This window comes from Lepidothrix coronata, unplaced genomic scaffold, assembly GCF_001604755.1.
Source record: "Lepidothrix coronata isolate B3197 unplaced genomic scaffold, Lepidothrix_coronata-1.0 Scaffold121, whole genome shotgun sequence".
Lineage (NCBI taxonomy): Eukaryota > Metazoa > Chordata > Aves > Passeriformes > Pipridae > Lepidothrix > Lepidothrix coronata.
The window spans coordinates 2,128,223-2,155,845 of NW_016690301.1; the positions used below are offsets into that span (position 1 = coordinate 2,128,223).

The 27,623-nt window shown below is 41.7% G+C and overlaps 1 protein-coding gene across 2 annotated transcripts in view; it reads right to left on the bottom strand.

Annotated features, from left to right (window-relative positions):
* SLIT3 (slit guidance ligand 3) overlaps positions 1-27,623 on the bottom strand; it is a 480,366-nt gene that overhangs the window by 186,381 nt on the left and 266,362 nt on the right. Inside the window, exons 6-8 of one of the 2 annotated variants that reach the window (XM_017825656.1) lie at positions 26,485-26,556; positions 5,382-5,453; positions 144-307 (exon numbers count right to left, since the gene is read on the bottom strand). In XM_017825656.1, the coding sequence (XP_017681145.1) occupies positions 144-307; positions 5,382-5,453; positions 26,485-26,556 (308 nt within the window). Of the gene's footprint in view, positions 1-143; positions 308-5,381; positions 5,454-26,154; positions 26,177-26,484; positions 26,557-27,623 lie in introns of those variants that run through there. The other variant, XM_017825657.1, reaches the window with a different exon arrangement.

The window sequence follows — 27,623 nt, forward strand, 5'->3', positions numbered from 1 at the left end:
CGTACATTTTATCAGTGATAAAACCAGGATTGCTACAGGATGGCACCGGAACACAACATGGTCGTTTTCCACTCGCTGTTTTTCATGTGAATAGCAACATAAACCCACCAGCTGACAGAGAAACGAGTAATTGGGGTCATTACCAGAGCAGACAAAGTCCTTCTTCTGCACCTCTGCCACCAGGAAGCCCCTGAGGCTGACGGGGGCCAGGCAGAAGGTGAACTGGCCGATGGTGCGGCGCTGCCGCAGCCAGTCCGACAGCCAGGCCAGGTGACAGTCACAGTGCAGGAAGTTGGAGTGGAGTCGCCTGCAAGAGACACAAAAACCTGCAGTTATTGGTAGGTTTTTTTAAAACATAAGCCACAAATAATACAATCAAGTACAAGTCTGCCAGGCTCGACACTGCAGCTTCAGTAGGATCGTTGTAGGTTCTCGCTTGCGGCTGAGTCAGGGCTTGACTGTCCACGCTGCCACGTAACACACCCCAGGGAACGGCCTCAAGTTGTGCCACGGGAGGGTTAGGCTGGATATTAGAAACAGGTTCTTCCCCCAGAGGGTAGTTGGGCACTGAACAGGCTCCTCAGGGCAGTGGGCACAGCACCAAGGCTGACAGAGCTCCAGGAGCATTTGGATGATACTCTAAAGGCACATGGGGTAACTCTTGGGGATGGTCCTGTGCAGGGCCAGGAGCTGGACTGGATGATCCTTGTGGGTCCCTTCCAGCTCAGCATATTCTGTGATTCTGTGACACAAAGGCCACATATAAATTAGTGCTATTATTTATAATGTCTTGGAAAAATGAAGTTCAATAATGACCCATCTACAGCTGGGAATTCTAGAGACAAGAACATGTAGAATTTAAGATTGTGACAAGTAATCACTTTGCCTGTGATTTTATATCACAAAGAATTGCATGAATGGCATATCTTTGAGTCAATTCAAAGAGTGGCTAGTCTAAACATGAGGACCAGGCTGAAAAACAGGATGATGGGCGATTCTTCCCTCTTCTCCCTCCTTTGAGGAGATGGGAAAAGAGGGAAGAGAGAACCCCTCCACATCAGAGTCTATTGACACCTTTTATGTTGCTGTGTTGCCTGCACAAATTCATCAATGCTCTTTTTACGGTGGCAATTTAATGCAAATGTGCAGGACCTAGGCAGGAAGTTTTAACTCATGTAAGATCTATCCATGCAGCTCCCTGTCCAGTCTGCTCCATGCCTGGCACCAGGGATTTGCACAAGCATTATCACACTGTGGGGAGAAGTCTGAAAAACTATGATGTGTTCAGGAAGCAAATCTGGCAATTTTAATAGCTACCAAACTTAAGGACAAAACAAAAGCCCAGGATAGTAATTATTTCATTCCCGTAATGACTCAGAGATTTGCAGTGTTACCCCAAATGAAATGATAAACCAGATTGAAAATCCTGTCAGAAACTGTTAGACAAAGCATTATTCACTAATATTGCAGGCACAGAATTGGTGTGCACCGGATTTAGCCTTGTCCATCCTCCAAATAAATTAACTGTCTGCCTGGGAGCTGTTTGTACTGCACAGCAGCAGCACAGTTCAGCAGTGGCGCCCGGGCTGACAGTCCCCAGATTTGTATGTCTGGGGTGGGCAGCCATGGTAAAAAATACCCCACAAATCTGGAACTGAGAGTTTCTCCCGCAGAGATGGAAGGCACTGCTCTCCTGGGAGCACTGTAACATGTAATTGTTCTAGAGGGATGGCTACAAGACCTTGAGTTTAGGGCTCGTGCAGCTATTTAAGTGAAGCTGCAGTAAGTTAGATTTCTAGTAAAAGGTTTTGTTATTATGAACCATTAACCTGCCTTTTTGTTGAAGGAAAGAATAAATAAATAAATACATAAATATCATTTAGTCAGAAATAACCCTAAATAAGACTTTGTTCTAACTTAAGAGAGTCAGTATTTCATTTAAATCCTCAAGGTCTCATCCTTCCCACAGCAGCCAACAATGATACTCGGGATCATCTTTTTTCAGGAACTGGAACTGAGCTCATCCCATGCCATTCCCTGCATCCCCTGCACAGGAATGTAAGGCAGGCAGGAGTAATAAATTTCTCAAAAAGGGGCAGTTTTCCAATTCTGTGAGTTGCTTTTTCCCCCCTCACTAAATTGATAAAGCTGGGCCCTGGGGCTTCCTGTTTCAGTAGAGCAAACCACCACTGCTCTGCCTCAGCAGAGCCCTTCTTTTAATTGCTCAAGTTTTTTTACACGGATACGATTTTCTTTGAGAAGAGACCACTTAGAGAGCCTATCAGTCTTCACAAAGCAGCCCATTAGAATATATTTTTGATAATTATATTAACGAATACAGTCACAAAAAAGACTTCTCACAGTACTTCAAAAGCATTATACACCAATTCCCTGTGAACATGAAAGGCACTGAAGTGATTTTGCACATTTTCAGTTTACCCTCAAATAAAAAAATTAGAAGAAATTATGCAATTACCTGTCTCAGCAGTCACTCACACATGCAGAGACAACAGCACACTTACCATTAAGCAAATAGATACAGGGGACATGCTTTACCATAAATAAAGCTGTTTCAAGCAAAGGAAAGCGGATCAATAAAAACTAATTCCTGTCACTTCCAATCAAGGCTAAAAGATCAATGAAACTTAACAGCAGAAAAGGCAGTTAAGTAAAAAAGGTTAGCACAGAAGAGCTGATTTTGGTAAAGAGTTTTTCAGGTGCTTCAAAATTTCTTGGCACTTCTCTCATTCTTTTTCATTCTTTCCCCTCAGAGGTCATGTTGAAGGTGAATATACCTTTTATTTTTCCTTCTGTGTTCTAAAATGAGCAGATTGTTTTGAGAGCCATGAAGAAAAAGCTATTTATCCACAGAACCATCACAGCAGATGTAGCTGCTGCAGAAGCAGTCTCAAATGTCCCACTAATGGATCTCACTAGAGTGTAAAAGAGACACACAGGGAAAATATCCACAGTGTACTGGGCCTCAGCTGATAGGATAAAGGGCTTGTCCCTACTTAAGTACATTCAGACCAGGGATTTCCTACAAGGAAAAAAAAAAGCACACCTAAGTGTGAAGCTCTCTGAGAAGGTGTACAGACTGATGATTGTTCTTGAAGAAAACAGTAGAGTCATCAAACTGTAACAGCATCATTCAATATCCATTTGGATTGAATTTGCATCAACAGCCAACAGATTAAATGGTACATTTATTTCAGCTGTTACACCTCAGACAGCTTTCTCCTTCCCTGCAGACTCTTCACTGAGGTGGTATATTAATGCAGGAGAAACAGGCTATCAAGTGTGCTAAAGCTCAGGAAACTAGAGACAATATTAACGTTAACATTTCCCCCCCCAAAAAATATCCTTATGTAAATGTTTTACATAGGTGAACAAAACCTGATCAGTTTAACATACGCTCAGCTATGTGTTAGTGGTTAGGGCAGTGCTACCCATGGACACAAAACTTGGTTAAATCAAAACAGTATTAACCTCAACAGGTGACAGCCTGCACAGAAGATATTCAGAGAATATTAAGTAATATGTAGTGGATGAAAGCTTGTTTTGATAATAACTATAATTGATAAAGCATTAATTGTGAAAAGTGCTAAGATGACTTGGGGTAGAGGAAGAATTTTTAATATGTAGGAGCAACAGAAAAAATTATGAAATACTATTTGATTCTGGTATTTATCTTCTATTAATTGCTATTTTGGTGACTTTTCTGCCTCTGTTTAAACCTATGGAATAGAAGACTGAAAACCAAAACATTTTACTATATTTCCAGCTGTTTATATAGGACTTTTCAATTCCTATATTGATCTGCTAAGGGTACTGTGTGTTATTGGGCAATCTTTGGAGACTGAAACATGTCCCTTGATATTGATGAAACTACCTTTAAAGAACATAAGGTGAAGGAATACAAATGCAAGTTTGCTAAAATTGCCCTTTTAGCCATAGACCCTAAATTAAATTTCCAGCAAATCCTTTTAGAGTGGGTCAGCATTCATGTTCTATAAAACGTGGCTCTCAGAATTCAATATAAAAGCTTCCCTTTATAAATCCTATTTATGACTTCCTTCCCTTTTTTTTTTTTCTCTTTTCTTTTTTTTTTTTCCCCTTAATTACAGCAGAGGGGGATTAGTCAGTGTAAGTCTCCAGGGAGCTATAGACAAAGCCATCTCTGAAATTAAACTAAAAGGAAAATGGCAGAAGGCACCGAGCTGTGCTAACAGACAAGGGTGGCTAATCTGGAAAAGCCAGGCAAATTTTCTGGAGCACTGTGACTGAATAAGAAAAGGCAAAACTCCAGGAACCTTAACTCTACACCTTTATCTTCTTCATCCACTCCCTTCCAAAAGACAAACATTTCCATTTAAATACATACATTAAGATCTAATAATGCCATCATTTAATGAAGAATGTAAATTTAAGTCAGAGGTTATCTGACACAGATTGACATAAGCAAGAGCCATTTTTCTGCAGTTCTGTTAATTTATTTAATATGATTTTACAAAGGCATATGCAGCATCCTTGAAGGCTTTCATTTTTTTCAGTGGCACAGAAAATTTTCAGGCTAGCTACTATTTGCCTTTCTTTGCCTTTAGAACTAAATACATCTTGCTTGAGTTTGAGGTTTTGGAGGAAAAACAGATGCTTTGTTTAAACATGACTTTTCCTGAAGCTGTATCTCGCCTAAAGCAATTTAAAGGAATAAGGTACTTAAAGAATACGGTTTTGGTAGGCTATGGCTGAATTATACAAATGGTCAGTCTGATTTCACATCTTTGTATTTTGGACTACTAAAGATCAAAGCTTTTCCAGTGCAATGGCGTCCTGCTACAAAAAGACAGATTTGATGTAAGAGAAGCTTTTATAAAAAAATGCATCAGAATCAGTGACATTTTGTTTCAGACAGTATCTGGAAAAGACACTTTTTCAAGTTCTTCAAAAATGCCTTGTTTCACCAATTAGTATTCTGAATTTGAAAAGAATAACTAGGACTGAAACACAGGATATTAACCAAATTCAATAATTTGATCCATCTGAGCAGTTTTTATGATCTTCATGACGTTCCAGCCTGGAAAACATTTCACATTATGGATTTTCCCATGGGGAAAAAAAAAAAAAGCCAGTTTCATTTCTGGGTAAATTCAAATTCTTGATAAAACTGGATCTTAATTCTGGGTAAATCCAGTACAGTGCCTGTCAGGGTCCTGAGAGTACCAGGCACCTTCACACCCCTGCCTGGACTTCCCAGCAATACAGCCACCCAGGCCTCCAAGGCAGCCTGAGAGACTGAAATGAGATTATCACAGACAACAAACAGGCAAAGAGTTGGTTTACACCATCATTATGTTATAATATTAGAGGATATTACTCACAGAGTCCTGATCTTTGGCATGTGATTGAAACTGGTAACAGGAATGCGGGTGATGTTGTTGTTGTTGAGGGTACTGTCAGGAGAAAAAAAAAAAAGAGAAAAGAGAATAATAGATTGGTCAGTTATTTACATTTCTTCACCAACACACTATTTACAGAAACAAACTGATAAAATCCTTGGTTATAAATCTGCCTGGCTGCGAGCAGCAAGACACATTCCCCATTACCTCTGACAATTTGTGACATACCATGAAAGATGATATTAGGGGGAAAACAACCAACAGCAGCATGAGAATGGCTCAAGGTTAGTGTTTATCATGTTGGAGTAACCAGGAGTGCAGGAGATGAGTTTTTATTGACTACTGGAACAGACCCAACCTTGTCGGTTCAGCTGCCACTCTGCTTGAAAACCTGGTGCAACTTGAGTGGAGGGACATCAGACCAGGACCCAGCAGTGTGAAAGCTCTGCACTTACAGGGCTCATCTCACAAAAAGAGAGCTGTTGGCTCTCACAGCCTTGTTAACACAGCCTGCTGACATGGACAGACAGCTCAAATTGCTCTTTGGAAACAAAAGGACGGATGGGCTCCCTTTCCTCGGCTTCCTTATGAAAAAATATATGGGTAGTGGAACGGGCTGCAATAAAGCATGTCATGACCCAGGCATGTAAGGATTGCTGCTGCTCTATCAAAGCTCAGCCTAAAGAGAAAATAATCTCACTGCTGGGAGGGACCCCCTTAGAGCTTCTTATGGAAAATGAACTGGCTCGATTGCCATCAGCTGAGTGTGCTGCTCCCATTTACGGGGCTCCTAATTATATCAATGACTCTCTAGCAAATTAGAAGCTATAAAGTTTATCAAGATGGCACAGGAAATGGAAAGCACTCCAACAAGGGCATAATTGCCATGCTGCAAGTGCACCAAAGCTGGAAATGCTGCAGGCTGGTTTGTCGTGAGAATGGATGGATCTGGTGGCGACTCCGTGTCCCAGCGTGGCCAGTCCTGCCACTGCCTGTTTGAAACGTGTGGTGCTCACAGCACCAAGGCATGGAGCAACCTCTGCTTTCTACAAGGGGCACAGCACTCCACAGGGTCACATTGGTAGAAGACACTGTGTTTATGGTGTATGTTTATGTATGTGCTGAAAAAAATACCCGCTGAAGCAACCTAAAGGCATGTTCTCCTTCCCTGGAGTATTTAGTTGTTCCAATGACATATATTTACATAGGATATTTAATCAAAAGCTCTAGCAGACTATTACAGAAGTTAACCAGCCCTCTTGGTCATCTGCCAATTTAAAAACATTTTTACAATTCTGCCTAGAAATCCCTTGGCAGAGCCATCATCTACATCAGCAGATTAAAGCTAATTATATTATATCCTATTAAGACTGTTTTTTTGGGTACACAGGAAGACACATGGGTACACTGGCAAAGCCAGGAGGTTGCAGGGTAACACAGCTCTGCACAGGCAGCTCAGGAGAGGGGTGTGAGCAGCTCTGACACTGACAGCACTGTGCTCGTGCTGCTGCTGCACTGCACCCCAGCAGGAAAGCACTCAACCACTTTGTTAGCAGGATGATAGCTGGTATTCCAGATGGATACACTGGCAATCTGGAGCCAGCATGGGGGCTGACATACCCATGACAGCAAACTGCATCAACAGAGCAAAATTCCCCTTCCTTTCCAAATCTGTGAGCACAGGGAGTTATGTCAGTGGAAGCAGAGTCTTGAAAATCTGGGATCTGCATGTGAGATCTGCTGCCAGAGATCTGTGTCAGTCGAGTCCCACACATTCACACACCAGGCTGATAAGAGCTGTAGGTCTTAGCATAACAAGGCTTACAGTATAACACATAGTATTCATTCCAGATCCTCTGGAAAACTGAGGCTATCAGAAATCAGACAAGAAACGCGTAGATAAGTATTGGGATCACTGGGTGTACAAACCACTGGGTTTGTGTATTCAGTTCCTCAGCATGCAAGGAGTCAAACGCAGCCTGTTATAAATGTACTGGACAAGATGAAGAGGGAAACACTGTCAACCTGAGCAGTAAAGGTGCAAGCAAGCTCTCACATCCATCAGCCACGTCCCTGGCAGCTGTGCAGCCTGCCCTTCTCTGCCGTGCTGTGGCTGCAGTGCTGGCAGTGACACAGCACCAGTGCACATCTGCAGGGCTGGAAGCTCTGCCTCTGAATTCCTGCTCCTCTCATGATGACAACACACACTGTGGCAGATTTTACGGTGCAAAATGAACCTCCGTGTCACACCCTTGCTACTGCTCAACGGCCTTATTTACCCAGTGATGCAACCACTGTCCTGTGTGGCCAAAACAAGCCTGTACAACAATTTCAGAAAGTGAACAAACCCATTAAGAATGCATAAATATTTACATCAACACACCCACCCCTCCGTATCCGAATTTATTTGCTTTTTGGGAAGTTCAAATAGGGCTCACAAATGGAATTTATAATTGCACCACCATTTCTTTTTCCTGTAAACATAAAAATATAATTCTGAGGCAAACCTCTGCCTCGCTTGCCTGTTACATTAAAACAAGCTATGAAGTCAGATGGAAGAACTTAGGTATAGAGTGATAAATAAAAGCCACATGTCAAGTCAGCTCACAAAAATCAAACTGCATCCATAGCTGATGTCTGAATAGGTCACACGTGGTGCCACAGGAGTCAGTGGAGGCTGTAGGAATTCAAGAGAGATTTTTCTATTGATTTCAAAGGGACGTGGGTTGGATTCAGGCAGAATAGGCTGTGACAGTGAGCTTCCTTCTGCAGAGAACACATCCCTGGCTCCCAGTGCAATTCTTCTTGTGGATGCAAAAAGGTCACCCTTTACTGTCTGACTCGATGATTCAAAAGTATTTTAAAATTTCTTAAAAAATTCTTCTTAGCAGCCAGAGCATTATTCCAATCACATGGTATTTCTGCTCACAGGACATCAAATGAGAGTGGCTCAGGTTTTGCAGACGTTTTGAATATTTGCTTATTGTTAAATAAGCAACGGTTTCCCATTATTCATCAACAAATACATAACCCTCCTTCTAAGAATCCTAAGTCAGTGCTGAATTAATATACTCTTTAAACACAAATTTCAGGGATAACTCCAGCAGACAGCTATTGCACAGATGACTTAGTAGCATACTATTTCATTGATATTTAAATGTTAACCATAATGAAGGCAATAAAACATCTATGATAACAGCAATTATTTCAGAACAAAGGAGGCCAAACACTGCAAAGGGCACTAATTGCCAGTGAACTGCCTGCACTACCGCCCAGCTGGAGCTGCAGGAATTTACCCCTGCAGAGAACGCAGCTCCCACACAGTGGGAACTCATTGGCTCTGGAATGGGAACGTGCTCAGGAGAGGTGTGCTCCAGAGATATTCTGCAAAGCTTTCCATCGTGCCTTCCCAGCTAGGATTTTGTAAGGGATGTGTCCCAGAGTACACAAAATAGCAGCATTTTAGCACATGAAGGGAAAAATAAATTGTGTTCCAGTCATCTGCTGGCTGCTCCAAGGCCCCAGCCTCATCTTGATCCACCTAGATTCAGATCCACAGAAACAGGTTCACAAACACCAGGAAGCTGGGAGAAGTAGAAAACTTCCAGAATCTTCTGACTCCTCCAACATCATGTGGAGAAAATTATATTCTGCTGAGTTCTCGCCAGCCTTATACCTCCCACCTCTTCCAGAACCCTTGTCCCTTGAAAAAGCACTGTCCTCTCATTTAGAAGTCCTCTCCCTCTAAACTATTCACATCCAAAACGCTGAATCAGGAAACTGAGGTTATAGACAATATTATTTATGCCAGCCAACTTCCCACCTTGGGCCGTGATCCTTGTCAGATCCTGCAAGCTCAGCAGGAGCAGGACTGCAGCAGAGCTGAGGATCCTCCAAGGACTACTTGGGAGATGCATAACGTGAGATCAGCAGTCTCTGAGGTGGTACCTCCTCCACCACTGTGAACTGTCACAGTCCCACTGACTCCAATTTACAGCCCCAGAGGAGCTGCTCTCCTAACTCACTCCTCTGCCAGTTGTCCAAACTGGTTAGAGCCACGTGTGGAGCTGCTTTCCTCCTTCTGAAGAATAAAGTTGATTTATAGCCCCTACTAATCAGAACTTCTCTGAAGGAAAGAATGCTCAGTCTGCAATCCTGTCACGATTTGAAAACAATTACTTATCTCCTTCCTCAAACTTTTGGTGCACATTTTTCTTCCCTTCTGGCTTGCTCCAAATTCATGTACACCACTGTATTTCCCTGACAAGGAGGTCTTAATTACAGACTCAATGTAATGACAGTAAAATCATTAACATGTAGAAATGACTGTCATGTCTGTGGTTTCTTAGATAATATTTATGCATTATTCTTCACATCCTTCTCCACCCTCTGGTATAGGTATACAAATGTTCAGGACTAGATGAGAGTCAGAAAAAAATTACACCCCTAAGGCTACAAGCAATCACAAAACTTTTATGGAAGAGAATTTGGGGGGAAAAAGGTATAAATGTATAAATTTTGAACCCTTCAAATATTACAGTATTTTACTTTAAAAACTTAATACTTACTTTTAAAATAAAGTATTTTATTTTAAAAACTCACGAACTCTAAACATCCTTTCATGTCCCTTTGGCTAATTCAGAGGTCAACAGTCAAACACTATCAATTCTGTAAATCACAGAGTACACAGAGATTTTGTTTCTATTACTTGGACTTCAATTAATGTGATTAAGAGCATACAATAAATACCAGAATGCCTGTCAACTTTTTCATCTGAAATACTACTTTCAGTACAATATATCTACGTGCTCTATTCCAGTTTAGTAGACATGAACCAAAAGGATATTTTGGCAAGGATATCAGAAGTTACACAACGTAACAGAATTATCTAAAATATCCACTATTCTCTAAAATAGTGACTGTCTTATTGTTTCCCAGTCACACTTCAAGTGGGAAAATCTATGGGAGGGTTGGGTTTTTTGTTAAATACACAACACTGTTTGATGACAAAACCACCTGGTACGTCCCATCTTAAAAAAAATCCTGGTATCCTAGTTTTTCACTGAGAAAAGGAAAAACTGCTATGCAGATGTCCATTTTTGTGACTATAAGGCATTTCCACAGTGTACACAGATCACTAGCTGTGCATCAGTACAGCACCACACCCACAGTGATGCTTCTTGTTTACAGCCTGAAGAGATTCCAATGGAAGGGGCAAGGGAGACCTGTCAGATGCTGAAGATATTCCTTGTTACTCGACGGTAACAGAGACTGATTTTCTCTCTCATTCCACTTCTGCAGCTGATTAGCAAAGCAGCTAATCAAATTGAGGAATCTTAACTCAAATTTAATTCAAATTGAGAACACACTTCTCCCTGAGCCTTAACAAGCATGGTTACTGGAGGCTGGAACACATGGCTGTGCTGGCCATTCAGGTTGGTGATCCACACCAGGCTGCTTTCCTGTCACATTCAGCTGACCAAGGGACATTGCAGCATTTGCAAAATTCTCAGTTAGAAGGAAATATTCAGAGTCATTTACTGATAGGTAAATGGGGAGAAAGATCTGCAAAGGCACCACCTCATATACTAGATTTCTGGTTTTGAATGCCTTTTATGCTTGGGCATTGTAGATTCTTTACAGGCTTCTAATACAAGGGATTTGATAGCAGGAACACCAGCCCTCCTTTGTCAGCGTGTTTCTAACTGTCTGTGGGCTTCAACCTCAGCTGTTCAGTTCCTTTTTCCTGCTCAAAACTCCCTCAACACTCTCTGGAAAGGACAAGGTGCCGAGTTATCTTGCACTGTGATAAACCTGTGCTTTGAAAGTGAGACACTGAACTGGAGCAGCAAAGCAAAGGGACAGGGCTGGTGGGGCACAGCAGTGCCAGGCACTGCAGCACTAACAACTAACATTTCCTTCTGTCTCCTCCAATTACAGCACTGCTTTATCACGGGGTGCTCGGTGCCTGGGTGTGTAATCCCCGTGTTGTGTGTCCATAACACCATGTAATTGGGCCTAATGCAAGATTATTATCTGTGTGCATGCAATGGAGAGCCACAAACGGTGTGTCTGCAGCCTTGTAACATTCCCAGGAGTGAATTACTGTCAGGCTCCCCGATTACTGCTTCTCCCACAACTGCCTGGTTTCCAGGCTCCTGTCCCCAGTGCAACCATACATCCAGCAAATGAGAACAGGAAATTTATTCAGACTTAACCAAGGCATCTCCAAGCATAATTAAGCCTCTCATGTAAGTAGTTTTCTTGGTAATATTATTTCTACTCAGAAGTGGGTGAACTGATGCAAAAATAGGCTGAACAGTCCACCCCAAGTTGCCAGTGGAGCTCAAAAGGTAACACTAGTCTGTCCCTTGTACAGCAGTGCCACAAACACAGCTTCTCCAAACCCCAAAAGCTTTAGGCTGCGTGTGTGTAGTGTTGGTAAATGAAAATACATGAAGGAATCTTTTCACAGTTGTAGATGTGGGCTGAAACTGGGCAGCCCATGCAAGATTAGACATCACTATCAGTATTTATGCACACAAAGAGGAGGATCTAAGGGTCTGTCTGAAATACTAGAGATGAAACAAACTTGGGTGACTGCATCTGCAGCAAATTTTAACACTAACAGTGACAGTACCTTAGATCTCTGTGTTAGCACATCCATGTAATTTGCTTTTAAGCCTCCCTTCAACTACATAAAAAGCCACTGCAAAGGGAAAAGACGTTCTCTGGTTTTTGTATTCAAACAAGGGTTAAGGAAAGCAGTAACAGGTTTCAATTTCAGAATGGGGAATTTTCACTAGATACAGGGGAAATATTTCTTACAATAAAACCAGGAAAAATACAGAAAGGAGCTGTACAGTGATCAGAAAGTGAAACCTCTAATAAAAGACTAAATGAATTCCTGTCAGGAATGGCATAAGATTTGATGGGCCCAGAGCAGGACAGTAGATGACAACTTCAAACCCCTTCCAGCCCTTACATACCACCCAATATAACTAACAGCAGAAATTCTAAAAAGGGAATTGAATCTATATTTAGTAATAAAACCAAGACTTGAATTTTATACACTGCCATAATTAATGTTTGTAATTAACTTTCAGATTGCAGGGCAAAAAGGAGCTATATTTCCAATAGCTGTAAAGAGCTATTTTTCACACAGGTCAGGAGGAATTTGCATTGAATTAAATATTTACTGCTTCTTATGGCCTCTGATGAAAAAGCAAAATGGCTTTGGCACTCTACCCCTCAGCACTGAGCACAGTCACCCTCAACTTTCAAGGCATCCAAGCTTTACTCATTAGGCAACGTCCAAAACTCAACTGGATCTCTTCAGAGTTCTGGGGAGTCCCGAGTGCCTCTTGTACTCGAGCCTTTGATCTCCCCACAGACTGTTTAAGTTAAAGCCCACAACTACCATGTGGGCAGATAATGAAAGCAACTGATGCTGCACTGATTAATCCGTTACTCTCGACTGTTAGAAAACATAATGATCTCACAAGGGGCCTTATTCACTGACATACAGCAGCAGAGCTCTGATCTGACACCTCAAATTAGCAGCAAAAGCAATAACAGCTGGGGTTTTGTCTCAATATTTGTACCCAACTCTAAAATGAGCTGGCACTGTCTAAGTGCTATTTTTAAACACAATGTTAGCCCAGGCAAATAACGTTCTAAATAGTCTCCAGGTGACAAGCAAAATCCACTGAAATAAAAATAACTAGTTGCCAATTTGTGGTTTCTGTTCTAGTATGAGTCTTTTGACAATCTGTTCACAAGTGTTCTCATCACAGCAAGGTGAGAGGCTCTAGCACTGTTAACTTGGGAAGCAGACATCAGAAATATGACTATCTCAAGGACACAGAGGAAAGAAAATGTTCCTCTTGGAAATGTATGGAAGAAATAAAATAAATAAGCTTAGCATGGAATTATGCACAAAACTGTCAGCAGTGTTTACTGCTACAATTGCCCAGTTCTTCCCATTCTGTGGCTAATTTTAATTTGCATACAAGTGTCAGATTTTAACTATTTAAGCCTATTATAAAGGCCAGATGTTTATGGCAAATTTTTTTTCCCCTTGAAGGCATGACATTACTTTCAAAAACATCAGGCTTTGGGGAAACTGAGTTATTATAATAACAAATTTTTTGCTTAAAATGCCTGTTTTGTCACCTGTCAAGAATCAGGATGATCACATTTGCCCACAGTGATAACTTTAGGGTATATTAACTTAAGTCCTGTAATTGCTGCATCAACTCTTCTTAGAATCTGGCTGTGCCTTTGTCAGAGTCTCTGGGACTGGCAAGCTCAGGAGCTGAAGCTCAGAGCAGGGGAGAGGGAAAGGGAGGAATTTTAGCTATGAAAATGTTGGGCAAACTATGTAGGTAAATAGATTTGGACTAGGAATCAGTGCAAATAGGTAAAGGAGGCCAGAAAAAAAAATCATACTGGCCTGCACAATCAAAGGGTTTATTGCAGCATCTATACAAGCAGGAGCAAAATTAAGGATTCTGGTGACTTATGGCCAAACCTTTCCAGTGCTACCTTTAGCCCTGCAATTATGTTGGATGTGCATATATAAATATCATTATGCCTGAATTTCCTTGCTTACACTAACGAGAAGAGAAGAGAAGAGAAGAGAAAAGAGGTAAAATAAAATATAGTAAAGGTTATACAGAGAAAGAGGGTACAAAATTCATTGAGGTTATTTGCTATGTTACATGTTAAAACAAGAATGTCATTCACATGGTCTTACATGACATGTCTTATTGCTTCCCCTTAAGGATGTTGCTCTTTCTTTACACAAAAAGACACAGATATTTTCCCACACAATCCAATCACCTCTATTAGCTGTAGAAAACACAGGTAACCAGTTGCATCCCACAATTCTTTCTAACATCTATGACCAGTGAGAGTTGAAAAAGCTTTTTCTGAGAAATTTCAATCAGCTTTTCAGTCTTTCACATGGCACTTTAATTCTAGGCAGAAAATACAAATTGAATTCAGCCTGAATGGAAATATAAAAGCATTGGTGCAAAGACAAGAGAATGCAGGCTGAAATTATTCTGCCACTACTTTATTTTTGAATTAAGGATTCTCCAATAATTTATTCTTCTAAACTCAAAAATGGCAAATGAATCGTTGTCAGGTTTTTGGGGGGTTTTTTTTGAATCAAGAAAATTTCCCAAGTCTTTGTCCAAAGGCTCCACGTTTTTCAGTACACTGGACTGGGAATGCCTGCTGTGGCTCTAAATCCCAATTACATCCAGAATTTTTACTTGGACTCAGAGAAAGAAAAGTATTTCTGCAAACACTGTATAAATGTTTTGCATCATCAGGGTAGTTTTGATGTTTCTCTATGGTACCAAATTTCAGGGCTGATATTATTGCCTAGAACCACTGGGAATGAGTCCAATTGTCATAATACCCAGACCAACGTCTGCTGGAGTCAAAGCAAGTCCCATTGCTGATTTCAGCAGGGAGTGAATCTAGTCGCTGCAATCTATTTATTTAGGCATAGAGTTTCACAGGAGCCACAGCAATCAAAAATATAATTGTATTCCATTCCAAGTACCCTACTTTTTTTTTGTAGATTCATTTGAAAATCTCTTGTGCAATGAATTAATATAATTAAACTTAAAATAAATACAATTATTTTACTTTACTATAAATTCATTGTTAAGTAGATATGTTTTTATTTTTATTTTTTTTTTAGGTTACTCAGAGATGTCTCATACTAAACCTGGCTCCTGGTGTTACCCAACTGCATGCATGTCAGGTACTGTTGTTTATGGATTCTGTGCTACTCCTGACAAAATCAATGCAAACTGGACTGGGTTCTCAATGAATACAGAAGTCTGAAAGCCTACCAGACTGCATTTATGGAAAAGATGAAAAAGAATCAACAAGACGGAGTCAGATTATACAAACCTTCAGTTTGATGCATCAGTTCTTCAGCAAAATAAAACAGTTTCTCAGGTCCCTGCCTGAACAGTTGTTTCAGTTTAGTCTTTTCTGAAGCTGAAGCAGCCTTATAAACATAATCCAATTCAAACTAACACGGTTCAACTCCATAATTTGAAAGGAGCAAGCAATTTCGGTCATTTGTTCAGGCTGAAGGCATTTAATGATGGAGATTTCCAGGGTAAAAGGTTTCAGCATTCAGTCAGCTGAGTGCTACAGTTTTCTTACAGGACTCCACCAGAAGAAATTCTAAAGAAACTGATTAAATTTGGATCGGAAAGGAACAGTGCCATTCTTCAAAACAGTGTTTTAACTTGTCCCATCCTCAGTACACTGCAACCTTAATGCTACAGCCTTACAGCAAAAGCCTCTGCTCTGACAGCCTCCCCCTCCGTGATAACCTTTTCATACTGGTCCGTGTCACACCCCAGGGACAAAAAAGCCATTCCAAGCGGTACACAGAAATCAGTTGTCCTTTCCAAGCTAGAAAAAGTGATAAAAATGGTCTTCTGCATGGAAGGGGCTATGTGACAACACTGGGTCTCCTTGGGTTGGTTGTCGTGGCAGCCTGTGGCCACCTCAGCTCCTGCCGCAATGCGGCACCGCCCGCGGGACTGCGGGTGCTGCAGGTCCAGGGCTGGCCACTGGGAACAAAGAGGGACGAGCCACCAGCCCCACGTGTGACAGGTACATGCACACACAGCAAATGACACGGCACTGGTGGCAGTTTAGCCTGAGCATCAGTGAAAAGGTTTTACTAATGCCATGTATGAGGCAGGCGATGGGAATGCACGGGGCTGACAGAACCTCTGAGCTGCATTTTCCCCCAACAGCAGAACTACCAGGTCCTGCAGGCAAAATAATGCCCCTTATTCCTCTGGCCAGATTAGCTACTCTGATTTCAGTGTCTCAGCTGCCCCTCAGCTCCCAAGGCCATGGCATTTCCACTGGGAGAGAGCAGCAGGAAGAGATCTTCCACAGCTCCAGCAAGAGGACAACGGGCATGGTGCGGCACTGAACTGCAAAGGCAATTCTTGGCTTTGGACAGTAGAGGAAGGAGAAGAACCAAATCTTTCAAAGAGAGAACACTTCACCTTGACTGCCAAAATTGCCTCCCCAAAATGCAAGACACTCAGAAGATATTTGTGGAATAATTTTATATTCTAATAGTATGTGATGCCTCTACCTGCAAATCACACATGCTGGAAAGTAAGGCTAATATACAGGCTAATTTAAATCCATATGGATGAAATAGGGAATGTACACACACCCCGTGAATTCAGACTTGCATGTACGAACAGTTGTTAAGGAAAAGTTACATTTACAGAGGAAAGAAATGCTTTGAAAGAACAAAGACTACACGTAGTTTCTAGACAAGGGCAATTACATGTTTCTTGGTGAAGCTGGAAAGGGATCTGCTTTCCATCAGGATTTTATTTTAATAAGACATTAGACAGCGCTTGTGTGCATCACACAAGAAAAAGGTCAACATGTTTAAAAATGCCTATCTTTCCAATTTTTACATTTCTCCCAAACACCACTTGCCCATGAGAAGCAGCACTACCTGCTCATATTCATGCATGCCTATGCAATACAGCTAAGAACCCATAACAATTGGAATAGCAAATACTCACAGCGTTTCACTTGCCTTCAGTCCACAGAGCGAAAACGCGCAAAATAAAACACACACAGAAAAAAATTCGACGCGCTCACAATCTGTTCAGGAACATTCTACATTAGCTAAATAAAAGGAGTAAGACATTGTCCATACATGGCTGTATCTGCTGCAATATCTGCAGGCACACAAAATAAAATATACCTGCCATGGTGGATGGTCTGTCCTAACCGTTTCAGCCTAAGTGCGACTGAAGCGCCTCACCTGGTTTAACGCCCTACCCGTGGACGGGCAGACGGGGGTGTCTCGCAGACGGAATGGACCCAACCCTTTTAAGACACCGCTGAAATTGCCCAAGGAGCCAGTAGGAAGCGTGGGGGTGCCTGCGGTGGGGGCTACCCCCTCCCCAGAGCCCGCCCAGCCCGTGGCCGCCTCTTGCACCAACGGGGGCTCCTCGGCGGCCTTCGGGCGCCGCCGCAGAGATGCTGCATTGCGGCAATTTATCGACCGCGGGAGCCAAGTCTGAGGCTGAGAGCCACGAGCAAGATCTGCTCTGCCACACTCCCTTCTCCCAACAAAGCCCCTGTGGTGTCAGGCACAACCCAAGATTCTGATGGCGAACAGAGGCCTTGCTGGTATGTGCTCCTACACCCCCTCAGCACAGCCATCGGCTTCTCTTCTACTTTACCCTCAAAGAAATCCCACTCTGAGCAACAGTCTGGCACTTGCAGACCACTGATGTCTCACCCCACCCAGCACTGTGAAGACAAGGGGATGTGTGCAATTTTTAGGAACTAATGGCACGACTGTCCCTTGTTTCCTTTGATGGTTTTATGTAGCCATTGATGCTTTTCCAACTGACTGAGCTATTTTCTCATACCTCTAAAACACTGAAGGGCAACATGGTACATCACAGCAAAGGTTTCTGGATGACCTTAGAGCACCCTAAAATTTGTTTCTAAGGAGCTGCAGCTGTCCCAAGCGTGATCATTCATCACTCATGCAGTCAAAACCAAAGCATTCGGATTATTCACCCCGAAACAGAAACGTAAGAAATGTCATTCCACTTCAAAAATATCGAACCAGTTAATGTGAAACTGTTTCATTTATGATAACTTAATTAACACAGAAATTGTGATTATTTGTCTTCAAATTACTTTGACATTGTTTTATACTTCCACCCTTAAAGCAGCTCTTAATTTTTTTTTTCTTAAACCCAGAACTGGGTATGTTACATAAATAAAGTCTAATTTATACTATCCATATGCCTTTCTTTTTCAAGTTTTACAAATTATTTTTCCTGATTTAACCACAACATGCGTGCTTTTGTCATCAGATATACTTGCACACATATATACTTACATTATATGCATAACCTTGTGAAATGCAGGAAAAACAGACACATTTTGATCTTTAGATGAGAAGTTTCCACCAATGCTTTGTTTTTTAGGTGCAGCTGTAGTTATCTACCTCACTTCCAAGCTAACTATCTACACATTACTGATTTGATTTCTAATTTACTATAGGCACAATATTATTGTCCCAGCCTAAAACATTGGATTATGCCAGTAATAAGTAATGCATAGTACCCTGATCTCTGCAGGTACAGTTTAAATATTTGACACCTTGCTTGAATTGGGAGCTCAGCAATGCTGGTATATGGAGCTGCCATCGTAATCTTACTCTCTCTTTCCAGAAAAACAGACTTCTGAGTCCTCCCTTGTAGAAAGACTGGCTGTGGCTCAGAGCCTTTGTCCATGTCGTTGTACTTAGCACAGTAGAGGGACAAAAGCAACCTCTGAGAAAGACAAAAATGTTTAGGTCATAAACAGTGCCTTTGATTGCACACAGAAAAAAAGAAGGGAACCGTTAAGTGATTTGAAACATTTTTTGAAATCTTCATTTTTTCCCCGTTGTGGTGACTGACCCCGGAGCAAGAGGGGATTCCCGCGCACACCACCGGTTCTGGACCCCGAGCAGTGTCACAGAAGGGCTGAGGACATCCTGGGATATCTGACATTGATATCATGTGCTACAGAGACATGCAGCTTCCTCCCCCAGTCAAAGAGGCTGTTGATGCCAACAGAATTATATCCAGCTACCGTAGTCTTGTCATCCTGCTGCTTTGGGGAGTCATATAAACAACGAACTGCAAGGGACGGCATAAAATGACTATTCGTCTGCCTTGAACTCATTAAGTTCCCTCAGAACTGTGTCATCACCTCAACTTTACCAGCAAGGAGTTTTATTGCCATCCTAGTCTTCAGCTCAGCTCTTGGTTAAGGTGTTGAGCCGCATGTCTGCGTTAAATACACAGTTGAGTGTCCTCTGGATTAAGTCGTTCACATTCATTCGACTTTCAACAGTCAAAATGCTTGTTCTACATCTTTTATATTACTGATGAAGAAACTATATTAGTCAAAGGGGAGGGAGGGCAGGTCACAAGATGAGCAGAGCATGCAAATGAAACAATTAATATCATGGCAGAGAAGGTTTGCCAGAAATCTCTGCGTCTCCTGGAGTTTTGACTTTGGAATCTCTCGGAGCAGTGACTGCAGCACCAATGAAGGGCTTAAACCACACAACCCATAAAGGCTGGGCTTCTTCAAGAAGCATATTGGTCAGTGATTCATGAAACTAATAATTCTAACCTGGCACTGCTCTTATCTTGATAAGTTCTGCAGCCGGTACAGCTCCAGGCTATTCTTAAAGGGAAAAAAACCCTCCAACCTAATGGGGCAGGGAAGGAGAATGAGCACAGCATTCAACTACTACATATGCTCCAGGAAGGGAAAAATCCATCTTTTCTAAATATGTAACACAATTAGGGACCCGCACCGAGGACCGAGAGGAATGTTCATCAATTTGCGAGGACATGCCCGGAATGCGGCAGGATTAGCGAAACCATTGATCAATGAATTTATGCAAATATATTCTCCCCATAAAAGAGAGAGCTACATTACATCTCTAACAGGCACCAGTGATTTTCAGAGACCCTCTTTTACCCACTCTTATTTTATCTCGGCTGGTCTTTGATAGAAAGCCTGTCACCACGGTGCCATCTGGACAGTGTTCCCTTCACCATGCTGTACTTCCAACCTCCCATTTGTAATCTGCTGCAAACAGAGGTTATCTCAGACTTCATTTCCACATCTCGAGCAGCCACACCACATCTCCCACGGACATGCATCAGCAAATAAAAACATTTCTTATCAAGCAACTCTGTAAGCACCCCATCTCCCCTCCATCAATTCTTTACGCTGATTATGCATCTCATTTCCCTAGGGTCCAGTGGGGGGGCAGTACCCTTCTAAAAGTTCACCAAAAAAAGGCATTTCTGCAGTTCATCTTAGCCCTGATTTATATAACTGAAATTGTAATAACAGCAGCCAGGTTCTTCAGGAGCATTTCTCCTTCCCTTTTAGACCTACAGTGACACAGGAAGAACAGGAAAGGTATAAACTCCAGGACAGTCTAATAAATAACGGAGTAAGGAAAAGTCAAAATTTCCATTTGCCCACTGACACCTCTGTATTCTGAGTGCACCATTTCTCAGTTGCCAAACCAACTGCTGTTCTTCCTCTGGCATAATCTGTCTGTGAGACAAGCTCAACACAGAAAGCTGAGGATACTCTTAGATGCCAAATTCCTTGGTTATCAACTAATTTTACCTGCCAGATAGATACTTCAATTACTCATACACTGCCAGCGGTTACTCCCTTCAGTTTTCTTTTTACTACACATATTATTTACATGTTGACTGATGAAGTCAAATAAAGATTTTAAATTACTTTATTAATTTACATAAATTTGAGCTAACACACAACCTTGGGTAAGAGAAAAAAACCCCAACAAACAAAAAACCAAACCCAAAAAACAAAAAACCAAACCCACAAGAAAACTGAACCAAAACCCTCATCACTTTAATTTCACTGTATGAATAAGTACACCAGCTATGCACATCATTTTAGACAGAATTCTCATTTTCATTATTGTATTTAGCCATTTTGGTATCAGTTATAGGAACACAATTTACAGAGTTCAAATTTGATCCTGATTGCCTCAACCGACCATAATTTCCAGCAAAATAGAGGAGGAAATCGCATTTGTGTGGCATTTTCAGGCTTTCATTAAGCAATGACATCTCATATATTTAGAATTATGTCATGACTTTCATTCCCTGTCTCTCCAGGTTGGGAAAGCAAATAAAAATCTTCTATCTAGTTAAGACATGCCCAGAATAGCAGTTTGCAAATAAGTAAAACTGACTACATAACTGACTGTTCAGCATACAGAGGCAACCCTAGGAACAATTAATTCCTGCCTGTAGCACAAAATATTAATTTCTGTTTAAAAAAGTTCTTAAAAGTTTGCTATGACAAAAGGTAGCGAGCATTATAGGCACACTTCATCCATGACACCTCCATCAGAAATTGCATGGACTAAATCTTTTACAAAACGTAATCTTTTATAACAGCAACGCATTGGATCGAAACGAGGAAAGCAGGAATAACCCTGTTCCACTGGTAAGATGCTTGCAATGACTGGATGTGTCAGACAATGCACAGAACCGGGGGTTGCAGACCAGACTGGTCTGACAGATCGTGCTGTGTCCCGCTGAACACGGCTCGGGGCTGGAGAAGAGCTCGGAAACGCCAGCGCAGCCCTTGGAGTTCTGGGCTTCTGTGGGTTTGTCATGGAGCAGGAATAGGAGCGAGGCAGAAATATTTGGAGAGATAAGCTTCTACATACAAACACTGACACAACAACTTTAATTTCTAAGACTCCTACCATTTTCGTTTCAAGATTTCGCAGATGGAAGGGTGGCGTGTTTTCCTTTATTACATTTTGCAATCAGAGAAAAAAATAATTCTTTTTAAAGATAAAATATTTAGGGTTCGTTTGGAATTGAAGTTACAAATATTTGGATGTCTCTACTTGTACTTTTTCAGTATTATTTCTGAAGGAATTGCCACGATTTTTCATGCTAAAGTGTCCGAAGTGGAATGGTGGAACCCTGCGTGTGTAGTTTGTTGCTATGGACTCGATGCTCATTCACGTCAAAAAGCAGGTGAGCTCAGGAAGGAGGATTTTCAGACACAGTGCTATTACATGAAAGACCTACAATTAACATGACTAACAACAAACAACCCCCCAAATCATTCTGTGCTAGCTCTGTACAGCAAGAACTCATTTGCCATCTTTAATAGAATACTACCCGCAGACCTCCCAGGATTAGCTCTTGGTAGGATAAAATCTTGTGCAACAAACAGAATGTGTTCAACCTCCAGTCCCTCTGGCTATCATTATAAAGCAGGAGCAAAAACAGCTTTTACAACATAAAGAAAATACTCCACCTAAGTTGTCAACAGTGACTCGTAATTCTTTCTGTGCTGTCCACATGCTATAACTGCCATGTCACCACACAGTTTTCAAGCTACCCCAGAGAGACAAAACAATGATAACTAAATTAAAGGGGGTTTTGCTAAATTGAGTTCTGTTTCTTACTGAGAAAAATTGCTCAGCTCTTCCAGTCTAATGACAATAGCGTGTTCAGTCACTCGATATTACTACTTTATCCAGTTTGAGCTTGTTGAACCACCTCGAAATTAATTCCTTTTATTCATGTATCCTAAGGGACTGGAGGTGAAATTCTGAGCTCTCAAAGAGTTTTATCTCCTATCCTTTATAATATTGCACATTTGGAAATAAAGCTTTGGACTAATTTCTAATCTACAATGATATGAACGATATGGTCACACACCATAAGGAATACTGGCCAAATTCATTTTTAAGACTACTTTGGGGTGGTTTGGTTTTTTGTTGTTTTTTTTTTTTTTTCTTAATAATCTTTTTGGAGTTTTTTTAATAACTTTTAATCATGCTTACGGCTACACTAATACATATTTCTCAATAATACTCTTATTGCCAGATATTTGCCATGAGACATAAGTAAAAACTAAGCAGAGCAGAAAACCTTCTGCTACTAAAAAAAGCTTTAGTTAGTGAAGGTTTCACACCAGTTTTCTTCAACTCTTCTGCACATTTCTATTCCAACAGGTCATAAGATAGTTAATAGCTTTTGCCAGTCATTTATGAATATATGCACCTTTTACATTTTATTATTGTTTTAGTTGTCGCACACACCTTTCTATGTCTTGGAATGCAAGACCAAAACCACTGAAATATGCTTTATCATCTAATAAAAAGGGGGAAAGGAAGTATGTCAAGACGAAAAATCCCTATTTTATCAACAAATAGAAACCAAAACCTTCATGTGAATAAAATCTGACACAAAAATGAACAAAACCAGTCCCAGTGCAGAACTACCAGGAAAGGATGTTTAAATAAGTGTGTCAGTTCTCCATGTCATTTCTCAGGCATCATTCTCACCCTGCTGCAGGGGCAAAGACAATCCACAGAAGGCACCAAAGCACTCCATATTCAACATTTTCGCATCTTTTAACCCAAAACTCAGAGTCAGTAGTAGCACTTGGCACCTGCATTAGGTGAGACCATAGGATCAGGGACACCTTTCATGGCATTCCAAACACGGAGGCTCATCAAGACAGAAGTGACAAAAAGCCTGTGTTTGCACTGGGAGCTGCATTGCCTTGGTCTGATCCAAGCTGCAGCTGACGTTCACAACTCACTGCACCACGTCAGCTACTGAAATTAGGCACAAATTTCAGTGCCATTTTCACCTCTACCTCTGTGCTATTTGTTGGTACAGGAACACATTCATAAAACAAAAACAAGAAAATAAAAATAGTAAGAGAAAACAATCTGGGAATAAACAGAAACAATGGCGGGCTCTTCACTTTGAAGGATAACTGCACAACTTCCTTCCCTTCCTGCGGCTACTTGAACCACAGAGCTCCTTGCACTCATGATTTTTGAGGAACTCAACCTGAGTGAGAAGTGTGATTCAGAAACCAAAGAAAGCATTCTTAGTTTTATTTTTTGAGTAATGCAAAGCATTTGCGTTTCTGCCCCAAGTTCTCTACAGAATCTAGAATTCTGTAGACGGGCGGCGCGCGCAGAGAAAAGATGCAGGAATGGAAATATTCAGTATCAGAAAGATCACAAGATTTTGATAAGATAACGGGGAAATACGTTATTTGGTACCCTTGCGAACTGTTCAAACAAATAATTAATTTTTTTGCCAGAATCATTAAATGTTTTCTACATATTGCATTATAGGTTAAACTATATCTGCGCAAAATGCACGGCGGATCTGAAATGATGAAATTCGGTTTCACTTGTTAAGGTTCTTTGATGGTTCAGATCATTTTATATTTTAGCACTTATGACTATTTTACAACTGAAGATATGATATTCTCTGGGGCATTTAGCAAATTTATTTTGATAGAGAGATCAAATGCTCAGACTTTGAAGAACAACATGGAAAAAAATCGTATTACACTGGAAGCATAAAACTCACATTTTGTGACTGCAAGAAAAATAAGTTTAGAAATAGATATTATCAATCTATTTTCTCATCTTTCAGAATTAAGATTGATTTTTCCTGTAGCAGTGTGCCTGTGCTGAAATTAAAAATGCATTGAAGAACTGATTATGATGTATTTTATATATCCTCTTCTTCTCCCACCCAAAAATAACTGGCACAGAATTAACCAATTAAAAGCAGAAGAGGTAAATAAACTACCTCAAAATTTCCTACATCTTGGGAAGAAGGGATGCATTCCCAGCAACTTCTGCAGAGCCTGCAGAACTCAGGATATTACAGAAAAAGCCTCCATTTATTGTCCAGCCTATTTCAGTGAAAGTTATAGCACAGTCTGCTGTCAGGGGAGGACTGATTCACTCTCTGCAGATATGGAAAATCAGTCCATAAAAAAAAAGGGGGAAAAAAAAAAGCCAATCTTTAAAGGAGTTAAATTTTTTTTCTTTTCTTCCTTTCTTTCACCACACAGTAGACTTTTCAATCTGACAGACAAGTAAAACTTCATAGTGGTAATGCATTACTTTTCCTGAAAAGGGCTATTAATATAGAATGCGAACAATACTCTTGAAAGCACAAGTTCCCACATAAGAAAGTCGTCAGAAACCTACTGCTAACTCAATATGAGCAACACATACTATCTGACCAACATCAGTGTCCCAGCCTGGGAGACAGAGGGGCCAAAGGCACCTCAGCTGGCCCTGACAGACACAGTCATCACTCCCAGGTCCCTCAGACTGCTGAGCTGCGCTGACACTGGTGGCAGAACTCCTTGAGCATCAGCACAAGGTGTGTAGAGCCCTTGGGCAAGAGTTCCCTGTGTTGTCACATGTGTATTCAGCCCTCTGTGGTGTGTGGCACAGGGCTGCCTGTACAGCCCACTGCCCATCCCGTACAGCCCACTGCCCATCCCACACAGCCCACTGCCCTGCCTGCTCTCAGGAGCCAAAGGCAATGTCGTGACTCTGCTGAGCCTCCAGGTGCCAGGAGCGTGTGAGGCAGGTGCTTATTTTAACCACCTACCATTTGCTGTTTCATCCCATGTAATTTAAGGGCAAGCTCTGCAGCAGTCTGGGCAGGCCTTCCCTGCTGTACTTAAGTGTCTGCGGTGTCACTGCTGGTCCAGCACCAACTCCAGGTCACATGCCGAGGGTTTCAGTTTTGGAGGGGTTGTGTGTTACCCCCAGCCCCTTCCATTTCAGCTTAGAACTATGTGCTTTCACAAGTATTAACACTCAGCTTCGCAGGATTAACTTTGAGGTGACAGGAGAACCTTTATATCAGTTCACACAGTGAAAACCTATTCCAGAAAAGGTCTTTAAGTGAACGAGTAACTATCAGTAGTAAGCAAATTATCTGCTCAGATACAGAGTTCTGGCTAATACTGGATTTACATTACAATGACTGTAATCTAAATCTAATATGCTGCTTCTCTCTTAGAGTCAGCTTGCACTGTCAAAGCCTTTGCTTCTCTTTCCGTGGTATGTGCTGCAGCTTTAACAGCCGACGTGTAAAGTTTGTGGTACATGGAGAGCACAACGTGGTGTTATTTCAGCCCTCAGAGAAGGATCCTCCCCAAAAGCCAATGACTGCACTGAACAAGCCTGCCAAACGCCCGTCTCTCCTCCCTCTTACATACAGAACACCTTTCAAACAGCTTTTTGTCTAGGGCAGTGGCCAGATATCTCATAATATTGTTCCTCATGAACCTGTTACCCATCCGCCGCTCGGCATCAGGCAGCCCCGGGCAGGTCAGTGGCTGCAGAGCACACATCGGACGCACTTGGAATGCTGCTGAAGCCCATCTGTTCCACGCAGCAGCGAGCACGGCAATATCTCTGCTCCTCAGGAGCGGCGGCGGCGAACTCGTCTATTGTGCTTTAATTAGCAATAACCCCAGCCCGGAGGGGAAGTGTGAGGTTTGGGCTTTGCCACCTGCACCAGGGGGCCGAGGTGGGAGCCCCCAGACTCACCCGGCACTGCAGCACGGGGAGAGCCACCCCCCCAGCGCCCCGGCACCGCGCACCAAGTCAACTCACAGGATCTCCAGGTCGCGCAGGGCTCGGAAGGCTCCATCTTCGATGCAGCTGATCTGGTTGTTGTCCAGTTGCCTGCAGGAAGGAAGGGAGAGGAGGATGAAGGCTGGGAACGGGCAGAGCTGTTTCAGAGCGCCAGGTTGGGGCTTCCCCGTCACCGAGGTGTCCCTCCACCCCCTCGCAGCGCCTGCTCAGCTGCCACGCTGCTGCTGGGGCTCTGCTCGCGGCTGTCTGACAGCGCTGCACGATGCCGCACACTGAAGCCTGGCAGGTCTCAGTAAATATTAATTGCGCCTTTTTTTTTTTTTTTTCCTCCTTCTTTTCTTTTTTTTTTTTTTTTTTTTTTTTAAGGCAGAAGGGAGTAATTTCATTACATTAGGGCATCCAATCCATTATGAGCTTTTACCGTCATGTCACTGAAACAATTTCATTAAGCTAAAGGCCTGTAAATCATTGGAGGTCACTGTGCTGCCCTCTGTGACCTCCCAGAATGCCGTTTTTTCTTTTACTGGAAGTTGGAGTCCTCTGTCCTGACAGTACTAAATCTCCAGGCTTTATCTACCCAAGAGCTGTGAGAGTGCATAGGGAATATACCAATTCCAAATTAGACTCAACTAATCTAATTTTATAGTCTTTTTATTATTCTAAGCACCAAATGTCTGTGGTGGTTCGATGCCTCTCTGCATTGTTACTGGTCCCATCTGGTAGCCCGTTCTATTGAAAGATTTCTGACTAAATACAGATCCTGTCTAACTGCATCAGGGAGAGCAACCTAGTGACAAAAAGCATTATACACATGTACACTTAAACCACTATTTTGCTTCAAAATGTGTAATTTAATATTTGGATGGCAGAGTTCTCTCATTTGTCTCCCTGTATGCGCACGATTTAAATGTATTTTGCAATACATGTGGACGCAGCAGTGCAGCTACATCTGTCTCTTTTGCTTAAAAAAATTACAGTGGGAATTTAAAATTCAGTGATTACATTTTCTGACATCTGATCCCTTAAATTTTACACTTAAAGAAATAAAATTACATATCTAGCCACGTCTAAGTAAAATATCTGCATTTCATGAAAAAATAGAGGCAAGCTCCTGACTTTATATGACATTGCCCTTTGCACAGCATAAACTTTAGATC